The sequence below is a fragment of the Nyctibius grandis genome, chromosome 8, assembly GCF_013368605.1.
Source record: "Nyctibius grandis isolate bNycGra1 chromosome 8, bNycGra1.pri, whole genome shotgun sequence".
NCBI classification, from domain to species: domain Eukaryota; kingdom Metazoa; phylum Chordata; class Aves; order Nyctibiiformes; family Nyctibiidae; genus Nyctibius; species Nyctibius grandis.
In genome coordinates, this window is record NC_090665.1 from 31,058,668 (window position 1) to 31,074,600 (window position 15,933).

General features: G+C 38.8%; 1 protein-coding gene across 1 annotated transcript in view; it reads right to left on the reverse strand.

The window, feature by feature from the left end:
* The window catches only part of FNBP1L (formin binding protein 1 like), a 58,641-nt gene extending 44,636 nt beyond the window's left edge, over nucleotides 1-14,005 (reverse strand). The window contains 2 exon segments of the mRNA XM_068406077.1: nucleotides 1,435-1,559; nucleotides 13,808-14,005. Of these exon segments, the coding sequence (XP_068262178.1) occupies nucleotides 1,435-1,500 (66 nt within the window). The 5' untranslated portion in view covers nucleotides 1,501-1,559; nucleotides 13,808-14,005.
* Nucleotides 14,006-15,933: the final 1,928 nt, after the last annotated feature.

The window sequence follows — 15,933 nt, forward strand, 5'->3', positions numbered from 1 at the left end:
GTGTTAAATATGGCTTTACTGGAAATGTCTTTTCATATACTGTCCTTAAGGTTTAAAGCCAAAAGATAAACTCACAAACTGCACATTTAAGCACTATATGAAACATATCTACCATTGTTTCCACTCAAAAAAGTTAAAGCAATGACGGCTACTGAAAAGTGTTCTTCATATGGCAATATTGATTACGAAAGACTGATGAAATATTAACATGAAAGCCTTCGGTAACACCATTTTAAGATGTTGCAAATGTTTTATATCATATAATAGAGATGATAAACCACAGCCCATACAAAGCCCAGAAGAAAACTGCACACATCAGAAAGCATGCTGTACCCCAAAAGACAATCTTCTTATACATAAATTTATATAACTGGTACTTCTTCATTGTTAACTTGCCATGCTAACTATTCTACCTTCCTCATAAAATAGAAGTTAATACTAAGCAGAAGACAGAAACTAATGTTGTTGAAGCAACTGAATGAACTGTAACTCTAAAGAGATAGAAGATTATGAATAACAATAACATAAAAAGATAGTCTAAACAAACTAAAAATGGAGCAAGTAAATTGTTAGGAACTTGCAGCAAATGAAGATAAAAAGAAATTGCTTTCAGGAAAAAAAAAAAAGGCAGAATCTCATGGCAAAAAATCGCTTAATATCTTAGGGTGCCATTTCCTGGCATAAATTTACTATTGTATTTGTTTATTTAATGGCAGAGAATATTGAAAGATAAAGGATTCAACTTCAAGCAAAGCCTGAAGCCCTCTACTTAGCACAGGAACAGGTAGATTTTTATTTAGATTTTTCAAGTGTCCCCATCAGCTCTCTACAAAATATAGTAACATCTCAAAACCCAAAATATTTCTTGCAATGAGGTTATACTGCATACTGTACTACTTTGAGATAACTGAAATCAACTGGAAATAAATAAACAACTTGCAAAGTGCTCTTGAAGAAATTCTTTAAAACTCACCACCTGAAACTATAGATTTGGAGAGATGTAAGGCATTTTTGCTCTGTACATGCAGCTGACTGGGCAATTTGTGTACTCAAAGAACAAAAATCCCTTTACAACATATGAAACATTGTTCTACGTTGATTGCCTTAGGATGGATGAAGCCTGCAAGTGTTCTGTCTTTCCTTTGTATTTCATTATCATGACCAACAACCAGACAAAAATTTACTAAGTTTAAAAATATGCATCACTCATTCCTCAATGTTTAACGAACAAAATATATAACCAGAACTCAAGAGAAAGTATTCCACAACAGACATATGGTGAAATTAATTACTGAAAAGTCACCTATAAATCCAGTGAAACTATTAACAAGTTTGAGTGTATGCTTTATTGAGTAAGAGAAATTAACAACCTAAGAAAGGACAGGAAGAAATGACATTATGAAAAGCTATGCTGTCCTCCTGAGTAACTGGTACCAGTTCTAGAAGTATCACAGGCAACACCCAAACAACCGTCAGATTAACTTGGAGATACAGGAACATGATCCTCTTCCCACAAATGAACAGCAGTCGGAAAAAAATTACGTCTGTTTTCCAATGACCTAAGGAAGAAAAACAGTCATGAAACCTACAAGCTTCAGGTCTGACTTACGGTCTGATTATGTCTGCATGATAAAAGTTTGAAATGCTAAGAACAAAGTACTACAAACAGTTTATCAAGATAAGAAGAAATACTTACATATAAGGACTTTGTTAGAAATTCACTGTTCTCAGTTTCCCAGCATTCAGCATAGATAAGCTAATAGCAGTACTTCCACCTAAGGTCTCTATAGAGATGAAACAGCAGCTCTCCTTTCAGAATTAAAACTCAAGATTGAAACTTGTGTTTGAAGCACTGATCTTCCTTTGTACCTCATTATTGAAAAAAGCATAAATGCTGGCCATTCAGTGCTATCACATTCAGTTGATTACATAGTTTCTCAAAAACTGCAGGGCATTTCATACAAATGATGTCAAGATATATTCATAACACAGCCCACAATTACAGCCTTGCAGCATAAACCAGACAGAACATGGAAAAATGTTTTATCTAAGAATCACTAAGCACAAATACCACTGGCATCTCATCTTTAAGACATTATTTTAAACCCCTAAGAAAATGACTTCAGTTCAACTATGAAAATTTCAGTGAAACTGAATTACATCCCTTCAGATCCAAAGTAACTGAAAGTCATCGGGTGCTAAGCCATCCAAGCCCGAAGAGCTGCTAGCACACACAGCCTGTCATTGGTTTTGTTTGCATCTACCAAGGTTTTAACGTACAGAGCCGATTCCTGGTTTTACAAAACTCCAATTCCAATGCCCTGACTGGATGTTTCTTCTGGTAAAAACTTCTTAGTGACACACAACTACTCCTACCTCACTATTTCCCTCTCAGGAATGCAGACGATAAAGCAGAACCCCGGAGAACCACACCCGTATCTCTCAAGTGCTAGCCTAGCGCCCGAGGAACTGCAGCGTTGCTCCTGGAAAGAGATAATGGTTACACTCCCTAGCACCAGGACCAAGGTAAAAACGTTTTTTAAAAAGTCATTTTAGAAAGCAGTTGCCCTTGTTATCAGAGAGAGATCAGTCAGGGAAAAACTACCCAATATTAATGGTCTCTCAATCTCAGGGAGATAGATGAAAAAGTCTAGGTTATATGAATGCAACACTTCAGGAGGAGTGAGAACCCAAGGAACACAAAAGGCCTCGCAGCTTTTACAAAACAAAGAAGCAATCAAGCTAAACCAAAACAAATAACCCACAACCCCTGTTTCCTTAGTCTCAACCTAAAGACTTAATCAGACCACCACATCTCTTGCTACAGGAATAAATATTTCAGTATCACGCCAAAGAGTCAGGATACCTCACAAAATTGCTTGGCTTGCCTCACATGGTGACATTTCTATTTAAGTTTCATGGAACTGTACAGTCTACATTCCCCTCACATTAGTTATGAATTAGAAAAATCCCAGGCATTTGCATTTTCCTGATAAGTTACTATTTATTTTCAAGAAACTAATTTTTCCTCTTTCAAACATGCCATCTTCTCAGACATGAGACCTAACCAGATATTCCAGTCTGGTTTTTCCCATTTTATTACAACATGTTGAAGAACCTTTCAATACAAGTTCATCCTTTTCTTCCCCTCCTCCAAAGAAATTTCTAACACCTTCTTGACCACACAGCACAGATCTCAAATATCATAATCCACTGTTTAGCAAATTCCCCAGATAATAAAAACCATAATTAAAATAAAACTTATTAATTAATTAATTCTAAGTCATTTGAAAGTAAAATTTTCATCATTCATAAATCCAAGTACTAACTTATATCCTTGTTCTACTAAATCCCAGTTTACAGCAGTCAAAGCTCACAAGCCTGAAAAGAGGTCCCATTAAATTAAATAACTAAAGAAAATAACAAAACATCAGTAATTTTTGCTGATTTAAATAATGCAGTGGAGGAACTACAATCTACAGGTAGAGTCAGGAAGCTTAGATGCGAAGCGGTAACTCAGGACATACTGCACATTTTACCACAGAAACACATTGGAGGGGCTGGGCAGGGTGAAGAATAGAAGACTGTCCTGTAAGATTACCTTGAAGAATGCATTAGAACTGCACTATCACTAGAGTATCTGCGGATTTAACCAGCTTTGCAACTACCTCCTCTCTAAAAAAAATCTATTCTGAAAAGTTCCTGGTATACAAGCACATTAATGAGTTTCACTGATCCTGTGAAACCTTTGTTCATAAAATGAACAAATATTGGTAAAATTAAATATATAGTCAAGTATCTGCACTATTATGATCTAAATAAAAGTTGATCTAAGGGGGATCTTCAGAATGAAATTGTTTTATCATCAGTCCTTGTTAATGAACCTTCATACAGTTTTCCATTTATTAATCACAAATTTGAACTGATTTTCAGAGAAACACTAAGATAAAATATGTTTCATTGAAATCTGGATGTGTATCATCTCTTATCAGCTACTGCACTTTATTGCTTTGTACCTTTATAAACTAGGGTCTTAACCTTTACCTTTTCTTTCAGCTAAGCATTTGACCTCTTTCCTGAATCTCAAATCTATGTTCCATCCTAAAGCTTGTTAACAATTTCTGTATCATTTTTTGAAAATCAGGCTCTTTCTAACCATTGCAATAGCTTCAATCTTTATCCATTCTTTATTGATCTCATTTCTCAATTACAGCAGCATTCTTTTCTCTGGTATTGAGAGACAATAATTTCACCCGCATACATTTCTTGAGCATTCTCTCTCCCTGTTTCTTTGCATCCTTCTCTATTGCATCAAACATTAGTCTCCAACCTCACTTTCAAGGGCCCTGCTGGCTGATTCCAGCTCTATTACCTCATTATACCAAAGGATTACCGTTTGCTTTTCATGAGACTACCAACACTCCCTTGTACATTTCAACAAGTGATTTCCTTCATTCTCTTGAGTTGCTTATGTGCCAGTCCCCTGCAAACATGACAAAGGTCCACCCCATTGCTACCCTTTGCTTGCAAGGCTCACCAAAAGAAACAGCTAAGACACTGCAGTTGAGATCATTGCCCAACACACTGAACAATACTCAGTTTTGAACAACTCTGCCATTTGGCATGATCAGTAACTGACTCATCTTCTGCTGGAATTGAAAGTTAACTGAATTGGGGATGGTCTTTACACTCTGTGTTTGTGCAGAACGCAGCACAAAACAGGCCCACTATTTGACTAATGGTTCTAGGCACTAAATAAATAAAAACATAAAATACACTCCAGCTATTGATTACAGATGTCAAATACCCTAAATATTCCTCTAATTGTGACTGACTGCATATAAATAGGGAGGGAAATTGCAGGAAAATCAGACGTCATAACTGATAGCCAAACCAGGAACAGTTTATCCACTTATTATAGAAAACAAAAAAGTGTCGGGCATTAGAAACATTACAATTTCCTCTACCAGAATATTCCTCTACTGCAGAGAAAGCCAACTGTACCGTAGCACAGTTATTGTCTTGGGTTCATACATACCAATTGTTTTCCTACTCATGGCCACAGGAAAACCTTCTGTCACTTAGAGCAAATGTTTATGTGAAAACATTATTAGAAAAGCAAAACACTATTTACCTTCTTTGAAAGAAATGAAGCATCTGGGGAAAAAACAAAGTGTACAAGAAGCATACCCCACATTCAAAGAAAACCCCCTCAATTACTCTGCGAACCACAATTTACAAAGCGAGGTTTTCACATCCACTCGAGTTGGGTGCCCATCATGAATGAGAAAGAATCCAGCAATCAAATGCTGTCTTTGCAAAGGATTTACAAAGCAGAGAAAGATCAGAAGGCACACTGATCTTCATCACCTTCACTCACATGTGGCTCCCCCAACTATGCCGAAAGTTAAGACCGCCTCTCAACTCTCCAGTGCAATTGCTGTCATATTTCAGAAGTTCTTCAGTACTTAAATAACACTTCAAACTCAGATCAAGTGGATGTCATTCCATTGCACAATGCTGAAAAAAAATACTGTCTACTTAATACGAAACTACAAAAAAGCATGTTGTACTATTTCTTGTGTACCAGCCGATGAGAAGTGGTTGGCACAGTACCTGCCTCCTAAACAAACACTTGCTAAGCGTAAGCCTTACGTGAACAGACACTACGATAAAATGGTGAACTTTCTTGTTAGTACACAGTAGATTTTACCCATTCAAGTGAAGAGTTTTAAATGGTTACTTCAAGTAGACAGTCTGATCAAAAAGAATCAGGATGAGCTATTAGAATTCGCTGCTTTTTGTGTTTTGCTTCTAACATTTTATAACACTATATTGCTTTGCACTTACACATTAAAGAATACTGAATTATTCTACAAATGCAGGTATTGTTACAATATTAATTTGATTTTAAAAAGCCCAAACTTTATACCAATTTTACAGCCCAAATAACAGAGAGAAAAAATAAGTTTCCTTGCCCGAGACCACACAAGAGTTCCACAGTACAGCCCAAGAAAAATTCAGGTCTTGCAATATTAGCTTTTTAGCTCACTGTAAGACTCCACTTTTCTTTGGAAAGATGTAAAAAGTAACAAAACTATGCACAAACGTACAAACCACAATGCCAGAAAGCAGTTTTAACAGTCTAATGCCCTTTTCATTGTAAATGACAAAGCAGAAGCAGAGTTCTGACTAAAGAAAAAAAATCAAGGAAAAGGTATTCAATACTAATGAAATTAACAGAAAAATAAGTACACCTGAAATTAAGGCCTTTCTTGTTCTTGTCACCTAGCAGGAAATACAATACTGCTGCCACTCTCCTCTTAGAACTTGTAAAGGAGAAAAACCAGCAACCCAGACCAACAAATTTATTGCAGATAATTCCATAAACAAAGTCAGTGTAGAGGGTCAGCATTTTAATGAAAACCAGAAGGTTTTCATTAGTGTCATACTTTTTTCCTTCTCCTCCCATCCAGCTGAAGCACTGACATGCGTCTGAAGATGAACCTCTCAACTTTCTGCCAAGAGAGCGCTGGGACTGGGGTACATAAACTCACTAGGGGCAAAATGAAACAAGCTGATTGGAATTTCAGCTTTCACTGAACAATTTGTTCACCAACACAAGGAAAAAGCTGAACATATCTGGACTTTGGGGAATTCTTTTTCTACCAAAAAGAACTCAAGTTGCTGAAAAAGTATGCACATGTGTGCTATGAACAATGAAAATTTATTCTGAAATGTGTTAAAGAACTTTCCCTCCATTACAAAAAAAAAAAAAAATCACACAACCAAAACCTGCATTACTGAATTACTGGCTTTACCAGGCATGCTAAAAAACTGCTCTGCAAATATAAGAACTGAAGTATTTAACTCCTGTATTAATAATAGATTATTATTAATCAATCAATATCAATTAATAATAGACTGATCTCACCCAGATCAATCCAGTATAAGAAATATTTTTAAATGCAATTTTAGACACTTGAGAATTATTTCAGTATGTCTATAGCATCAGTCACAACTCTACACAAGCAGTAACACAAACCTTCTGTCTTCCAGTATTTACTGGTGAACTGTTGAAAGCACAAATCATACCTACTTGGACACCTCTCACCAAGAACAGAAACCTGAACACATTGACAACAGACTTTTCTCTGCTCATGTTTTTCTCCATCCCAAGTTCTGATGGATTTGCCATTCCAAAGGATCATTATTTTGACAGATACACTCTTTAAAGAAATCCTCTGCTTGGTTGAAAAAAAAATCTTGCAATCTCAAACAACCTCCTGCTATTCTCACTCAGGAAATCAAACTGCCAGCCGTACCATTTAGAATCTTGATATAGGCAACTCTCAGATTTTGTATTATGAATAAGGATACTACATACATTTTTAAAAAGACAGAAATATTTTTCCAGCATTCAGCATTTCCAGATTAGTAAAGTCTCGCGTATGTTTGTACAAACTTCCTTGAAGAGCATACACATTTCCAAGTTCATACATAAGTGGGGCCATAAATAAAAACAAATGCCATTTTAATAGATATCAGGTGATAAACAGTTTTCAAAACTGAAAAAATACTTTCTAAACAGATACTCAAGGGCACAAACACATATGCATTCTCAAATTAAATTATGCTCAACATCAAAACCAAACTGATAAAGTCTCAAGACAATGACTCACCTCTTCCTGGAAAAATCAGTAAAAAGGTCAGATGTTTATGAACAAGACAATTGCTGGAAAAATGCAGACAAACATTATTTCTAACTAAAACTCGACATAATTGTTTTCATTGCGGAGCCTGAAGTAACTACACATTCAATGATCAAGTACTTGATCCTTGCATAACTTTCTATTTGGAAATCTCAGAGGTCTTCACAAGAATGAGACAAGATGCACAATATTCCTTGTGAAAGACTGTAACCTCACAGAGGCTAAGCATTTTATCCAGTATCTTACCCAGGACAAAGGAAATACATGGCCATCCCATGCATCTGAAAAACTCTGTAATTTCATACTTTAGCCACACGACACATTCCTTGCACACATTTGCAGACCACAACAGCAATAACACTGAATGAAAAGAGAATCCATACGGAGTACTGTTTGCAATCTTTGTGTTAAGTTGAAGGAGAAATGTGGGAAAAAAACATACAGGTTTCATCTCACAAACATCTATGTATTAAATAGAATATTGCCTTTAACACAGTATATGTTAGCACACTGGAAAAGAAGTTTACGAAACATTAAGATTCAAAAGCACATAAGAATTTCCACATGGGATAGGGTTTGATATTTAGAACTACTTTCAATATTTTCTCAACTGTTTAAAAAAAAATTTACTATCATTAACAATGCTAGTGACTCCATAAACACACAGTCATATTAATTGTAATGAAAGGTTTCTCAGTTTCAGATGGCTTTGAAAAAAGTTTTATGTAGCTAAAAAAAAAAATCAAATTTTCTGCTCTAGTGAACACAAATACAAGAAATTATTACACCAGAAATAAGCTACATAATACTTAGCTCTTTTTTGAAGTCAACTTTTTCATATTTACATTCTGTGGATGTTTTCCATATAATTAAACTTGGCAACTTTTAAGATTAGACATCACCACACAATTTATCTTCTTCTACAAAAAGAGAATACGATTTCAAAACAAGAAGGAAACAATGTCTGAAACAGGCACTGAAAGCACAGGAAAATTTTTAACAGCTTTTGAAAAACTACTGATGCAACTGAAAATTATTTAATATTTTTGTAAATAAAACTTGGATTTAGGCATGGAATGAATCTTGTTTAAAGATTAAAAAGAGCACATCACCAAATATACTTTGATCTTTCTTTGGTCAAATGTAACTCATTTCTAAAATAGTATTCCACAGTGCCAGTGGTTTCTTAATTACAAAAGATGGTGTGCTTCTGGCCCCAAGGAGCTCACAACAATAGTATCATTAAATCTTCTACAGCCTTTTTTTTTAATCATAAAATCTTAGCACAAAAGCCCTCAGCAAAACTTCTGCTTTAAATATTTATCAAGAGGTGAGAAACAGATGGCTAGACTGGTTTTACAGACTGAAAATGTTCTGACATAGTATTCAAACTCTTTTTTTGCCAACTGCTGTTAAGGGGTTCACAGAGGTTCGAAAGACAGAACATTCATCAAAAGTTGAAAAACATCCTTCCTGATTTTTTTAAAGAGACATCACAAACTCTTTAATTAATTTCCAAGGAAGCCACTTCAGAGTGCCAATCACACAGAGTTTCACTTGCCTCCACTCATTAAGCCAAGAACTTCATTACCAACCCTCCTCCAGCCTCCAAAGCTCAGTGAGCCTTTAGCATCAAAGCAAATGCACTACATACTCAATTTAACTGAACAAAAACCCCAGACGACAATAACCAGATACATTTTGTTAAATATTTTATGTTAATGCTATTTGTACACTTTACGCCCATCACAAAAAGAACTCCAGATGTACAGAAACATACACACTGAACAGATGCTCATGCTGAGTAGATTCTTTAACGTATCAGAATCCATCATTTTTATTTCCAAATATTTCAAGTTACTAAAAAAAGCAAATGTTAGTTCCTTTCATCTGTTTTTGCCTTGGATATTGCAGTAGTTTGATAGAAGTCAGACAGGGGCACCTTATTAAGTATGCAAGTCTACCCAGGACTTCAATGCGTAAACCCTCTAACTGCTCATGAGGTGGACCTAAGCATGCTGCATTTGAAAAAAGCCTGCTAAAAAAAGTTAAAACTCTGAAAAATGTATGTAAATAGACAGCAGCAATTTTCTATTACTAATTAAGTGCAGCAATGATACTTTGTGATTATGTGCTCCCTTTCATCAGACTATTATTGCTTTACAAGTATTACCTAGGAAAAAGTAAGCTACTACAGATAGGAAAATTTAGCACACAACAGTCAAATTCTCAGAAATATAATTTCAACTGGATTAGAGAAGACTAGACTTCACAGTTCTCACTACTCTGTTCTAACCATTAAGAGAACGTTATCATGCAAGGCGGTTCACTGAAGTATGTTAGTTTTTGTGTGGACACACCATAAGGAATATGCTGCAGAGTCACCACAAAGATAAATGCACTAATGAGAACAAAATTATTTGTGGAATAATACTTTCCAAATCAAAATTTTTTCTTGTGAAAAAAAAGCATAAAAGGGGAACACATTTCACACAGCGTAGAAAACATTATAGAATGCAACAGTTCTAATGACAGGATGGCTGACATGAATCAACAACTATTTCACTATTTGATACTTCATACAATGCTATTAAAGGAAATATATTCACAATTGGAAGCAGTAATGCAACCGGGAGCATGCTGTTTAGCCAAGACATACTGAAAAGCACAAAGTGCCTCTAACTACTTCAGCCTGCTCAAGACGTATATGTTTTGGCCAATGCACACCTACTTCAGAGAATGGTGGTATACTTATAAAAAAAGCTGTTTGAAAAATAAAAAGCCCCATAATCCACAAACTGAAATAGCAGCTACAGAATTTAAAGAATCAGAAAATACTGGCCCATCAAAGCAAATCTTTCCCTTGTCATGTCTCGGATATAACCATTTAAGAAATGAGTAGCATATGCATTGTTTCAATACCAGAACAGCCATATTAAATAAGTACCACATAAATACCAGACATGAGTTGCTTTCCTAATTCCCTAATTTTTCTTCTGGCTCCTTGTTTGTCTCTAAATTCATCCATACACACTTTTTACTTTATCAGAAATCGCATAAATACTCCACAAAGGAAAAAAAAAAACAGAACTGTGAATCAGCGTAAAATACCAATAATCAGCATGAAGAGATACAATTTGAGAAGGCAGGGTTAAGGAGACACTAAAACACCTGATACAAAGTAATCAAATTTGCCTCAGTGAATCAGCAAAACCTACACACATATTTGCAAATGTTCTGAAAAATTACCATCTAGATACCCGTCTTAATCCTGAAAAGTGCCACTTTAAGACCACAGGTGCAATTGCTAATGAGGGAGAGGTTTAGCTCAATGAGGTCTCCAGAAAACCTGTGCAGAACAGCTCTCTGCAGCTGGAGACTCTGAACACCATGAGCTGCTGGAGCCCTGCTGCCATCAGCAAATCCAGCGGGCTTGGGCTGCCTTCTGAAGCTGCACTGATGCTAGCAACAGGGAACGACGATGAAGGAAAATCTACAGCAGAACACGGACACGTCTAATAGTCTATTTATTCCTGGTTCAGAGTCCTCTCTTTGAAGCTCCACAAATACTGTTTTCCCTTGTGTTTTTAACCTAGATTTAAGCTAATTTTTAATGAATTTAATTCTGTGCCAGATTTCAAAAAAACGATCTTTATTTGTCCAACACGAGTTGTTAAAACAATTAAACATTCAATACTCGTCTCAACCAGTAAGAAAAACACCGAATATTCTTCCAACTAAGAAAACGCTGTGCTTTATAATCCTAATAGATTTTTTAAAAAGCATTATTAGATTCAACAGAAAAAAATAACCCACTTAAAAGGCACACTTTAATGTAAAAACCTGTATTGTCAGAGTCTAGTTGTAGTTACAAACGGACCATTTTATGCACAGTTAACACTAGTGTACAGTTGCAGGTATCTCCTGATATCAAGCAGAAAGCATATTAGATTTTGCTGAAATAAAAGTGTTGCAGTAAAACTTTTAGCCTAAAATTCTAGCATTATTTCTTCAAACTAACACATGAGAATCAGTGACTTAGGAAACCACATATAGTAGGTCTAGATAAAATTCAGCCAGTTTCATGACACTGTGAATGAAATGCCTGTCATTAAAAAGATGTCTGAGGTCAAAATCCACCTTTTTGTATATATTTCTTAAGCACATAAGGAAGATAAACACTTTCCTACAAAACTGAATACAATATAGACTTCAAACCCTTAACTGTCATTTACAAGCTGAACAAAGAAAGGAAAAGTAAGAGGCTGCCAAAATGAACAGAGACAAGTAAGCTAAAACTCCTTTTTCTAAAGCAATACATACTTAAGTGCTTACAGAAGAAAATTCGGTGCTCTCCTAAACTGCAAGCCCCCACTATTCCAAAACACTGACCTACAAACTCTCATCTGAAGTATATACAAGCATGAGCTACAAAGACACACTTGTGCTGCCAGCATAAATCATGGCTTTTACTTACTACTTACTGTTAATATTACAAGTTTTGTATTTCAGTTTTGTTACAGCAGTGCTGTCAGTACTTCACAAGTGTACTTCATCTGAATTCTCATCATGCCTATAAATCCTAGTTAAGTACACAGCACTGTACAAAACACTGAAGTAACCCCTAAATATCTTTAAATCAGGCTTCACCATATAGTACACTTGATGCAATGCTATTACACCTTCATTTTGCATAGCCAGACACGACACATTCAGGTGGCTTCAGGAGCTTCACTGGCCCAACTCCTACACCCCACCCACATACTCTGCAACACCACAGCCTGCCCTTGACTCCCCAGCTCACTCGGGCAACTAGCTGTCTCGGTGCTGAGGAGATCTTTGCTCCTCTAAAGGCTAATAGCCCTATACTAGAAACTACTGATAAAGGAACTAATTCAACTTCAAACTTAGGGAAAAAAATGTATAGCGCTAGATCCAAGTTAAGAGTTCCTGAATAGACTTCAAGTTGCAATGTTTAGCTTTCTGTACATTTTTTTCTGAGTGCAAGTGTCTGTGCTTCAGTCTTTGGTCTTTAACAGCAAGTAAACGAAGTGCAGGCAGCATTTAAAACGGAGACGCTAAACCCTCCTTGGTACTATATCTTTTTTTTTCTTAAGCTTTCCCACGATCAGTGTCAGCTTCAGTTATAGCAGCAACAGTAGGAAATCTGACAAAGAAAATAAAGCATCCCACAACTGCCTGCGAGCAGAAATCGCTGTGCTTCACTCCGGCCGACTCCCCCGGGAGAAGCCCTTTCTTTACTGCCCTCGGCACAGCCGAAAAGCCTCCGGAGGAGGAGTGGAGGTTTAAAAAAAGATCTAACGCAAGGCAGACCCAGGCGCGCAGGCACCGCCGGCCTCCTTGCTGCCCATTCTTCGTATTTAACAAAATAAAATACAACACAGTATTAGCCAATGTTCTGGGTTACTTTTAGAGAGGAAGCTACATAATAGCTGCTTCCAATTACGGGCGACAGCTCTACTCGTCAGAGCAGTCCGGTGGTTTTCGGGAAAGGAGAGGCCCTGCGACCGCCCGGCACCGCCGCCCAGAGGGTGCCGGCTGCGGGCCGCAGTCGCTGCCCCAGCCCCGCCGGGACCCCGCCCCAAGCCACCCCCCCCAAGCACACCGCCGGCCCTCCCCGCCTGCCGCCTCAGAGGAAGGCGGGGGGGGGGCGGGGGCCGCACACAAAGCAACCCGACCTGCTGCCGCCGTTACCGGGCGAACGGTGGAGGGCGAGGTGGCGCGCGCCCCGCCCCGGTGAGCGCCATGGCCGCGCGCGCGCACCCTCACCCCGGACGAGGCGCTCCCGGACCCACCGCCCCCGCCGAGCGTCCGCCCCTCCAGCCCCGCCTCAGCTCCCCCTTCCCCAATGCTTACGCCGCCTCCCTCCGCCGCTTCCAGCACCTCAAACCGCCCCCCCGCCCTTGTCCCAAGGCCCCCCGCCCGACCCCGGTGCCCGCCGCCCCAGCGCCGAACAAAGCGCCTCGGCGGCCGCCTCAGCTCCAGCCGCTCCGCGCCTCCCCCGGGAAAGCCGCCTCAGCAGACAAGGGAAGGCGGCGAATCCCAGACACAATGAGAGACGAGCCGGGACTCACCCACAGCTCCGTGCCCCAGCTCATGGCTGCTCCGCGGGCAGTGCCGGGTCCAGCAGAGGCGACGACGGGGATGAGGGGTCGGGTGGGCGGCCTGAGAAGGGGTCCCGCCGGGCAGCGCCGGTGCCCTCGGTCACTAGGGAGAAGCGAGAGGCGGCAGCAAAGAACGACGTCGCTCCCAGCTCCAGCTCCGCCTGTCTCGGGGAGGGGGAGAACCGCGGAGGAGACTGGGAGAGGGGCGGGCCCGGCTGAGGCGGCGGGGGGACGGGGGTGGGGCCGCCGCGGCTCACGGGAGACCCGGCGGCGAGGTCGGCGCCCGGCCTCCCCACCGTGGCCCCACGCGGGCCGCGGGACGGAGGGGTGTCAGGGTGTGAAATGGCTCCTGTTGCCGGGTGCGTCGTTACTCGTGAAGGAGGAGCGGGGGGCGCCTGGCGGGAGGAGGCGACGAGGCCCCGGGTCTTTGTATCCCGCTCGGCTGCGAGGCCTCCTCCCGGGAAACCGCTGACTCACGCCCGGGAGAGAGGCGGGAGTCGCGCCTGCCTGGCTGGGCACCGGCTCACCTTTCACGCTGGCGATAAAGAGAAATAAACAAGGAAGGATTTTTATTATTTTTTTTTTTATTTTATTTTATTTAACCCCACAGGTGTGTAAGTAAATCATAAATGAGAAGTTAGGAGACGCGAGGCTGGCACCTGAGGAAAAATCACCTGTTTTTGATGGAGTAGCTGGATGAATCATATCATTGAATGACTGCAACAGGGAGTTTCCTCAGAAACTAGAGAACGAGGGCTGTTAAATCCCTGTCGAAGATTTTTTTTTCCCCCACCGAAGTGTCTCTTATGAAGCTACTAATAGAAAGCAAACGCTTTGAAAGCCACCCGAATTAAATTCCCTCTCAAGGCATCAATTTCTTGATTTTCCTCTCATTTTTAGTTAAAACCATTTTTATAGACTGCAATAAAACCTTAGTGAAAATACTGCTGTTGTAAGTCTCTATATCATGAAACAAAAATGACTTAAATCCAAATATTTTTTTATTTCCAAATCACCTTTCAGGTAATGTTCCTTTGCATCACGCTTAATTTTAGTTTAGTTCTATTTTCCATATGAAAGGAAAAGGCAAGTTCTGGATCTATATGAAATTATTGTATTAGAATAATACTAAGATCAGAATTTATCAAAATAAGCAGATGAGATCACAGATCAACATTGTAATTTCTGGACTGAAATGTTTAAGCTAGTCACATTACACAAGAAATGCATTTGGTCTGTGGGGATCCACAAAAGGAGTAAATGTGCCATATGATATGGTGGCCTACACATGTTTTAGCAAGCCAGTGGTCATAGAACCCCCAAATTTCAGACTCTGAAGATTAAATTCCACACCTGGGCACACTTCACTTGGAACTCTAACACATTAACTCAGTTTGTAGATTGCATACATTACTGAAAATATTCACCAAGCAGAATACATGTTGAGGATTTGGGTAATGAAGCAGAAATAAATAAATGATTAAAAATTATGAATAAATATATATTTAAATTCACTCAACTTACATGCTTTTCAGGATTAGGAAAAAATAATTTCCATTATACACTGTAAACTTCAATCAACGTTTTGCTTAGCTACCAGTTCACCTTTACACAATTCTTGAGAAAATATGATCAGGTGATATAATGAGATAGCTTGGTTCAAAACATAATTAAGTAAAAATTAAAATAATTTGCTCATTTTATATGCTTTTTAATATCTTTTAAATTAATACCTATGCTATAACTTGCTGCATATGTAATAATTTTAAAAAGAGGGATCTCAAAATCTTTAATCACGCATTAATCCATATCCTACTGTCTCCTAACCAAGGTTTATAAATACACCCAACGATCTGGGCACCTTTGGTTTTGGATGCCCGATTTGGCACATTTTTTTTAAGGGCATAATTTTGAAAAATAAATGAACCTTTAAACACTGGGGGTGAGAGTCCTGACTAAGTGAATTAGAAATTTTCTGCTGGCCTCAGGAGAGACAGGATTTTTCACTTTCTGATCATTTCAGGAAAACTCATCTTTCTAATTGTTTCAGCTTAGATATCTAAAAGTGTACCCTAAAAAAATAACTTTTGAGTTAA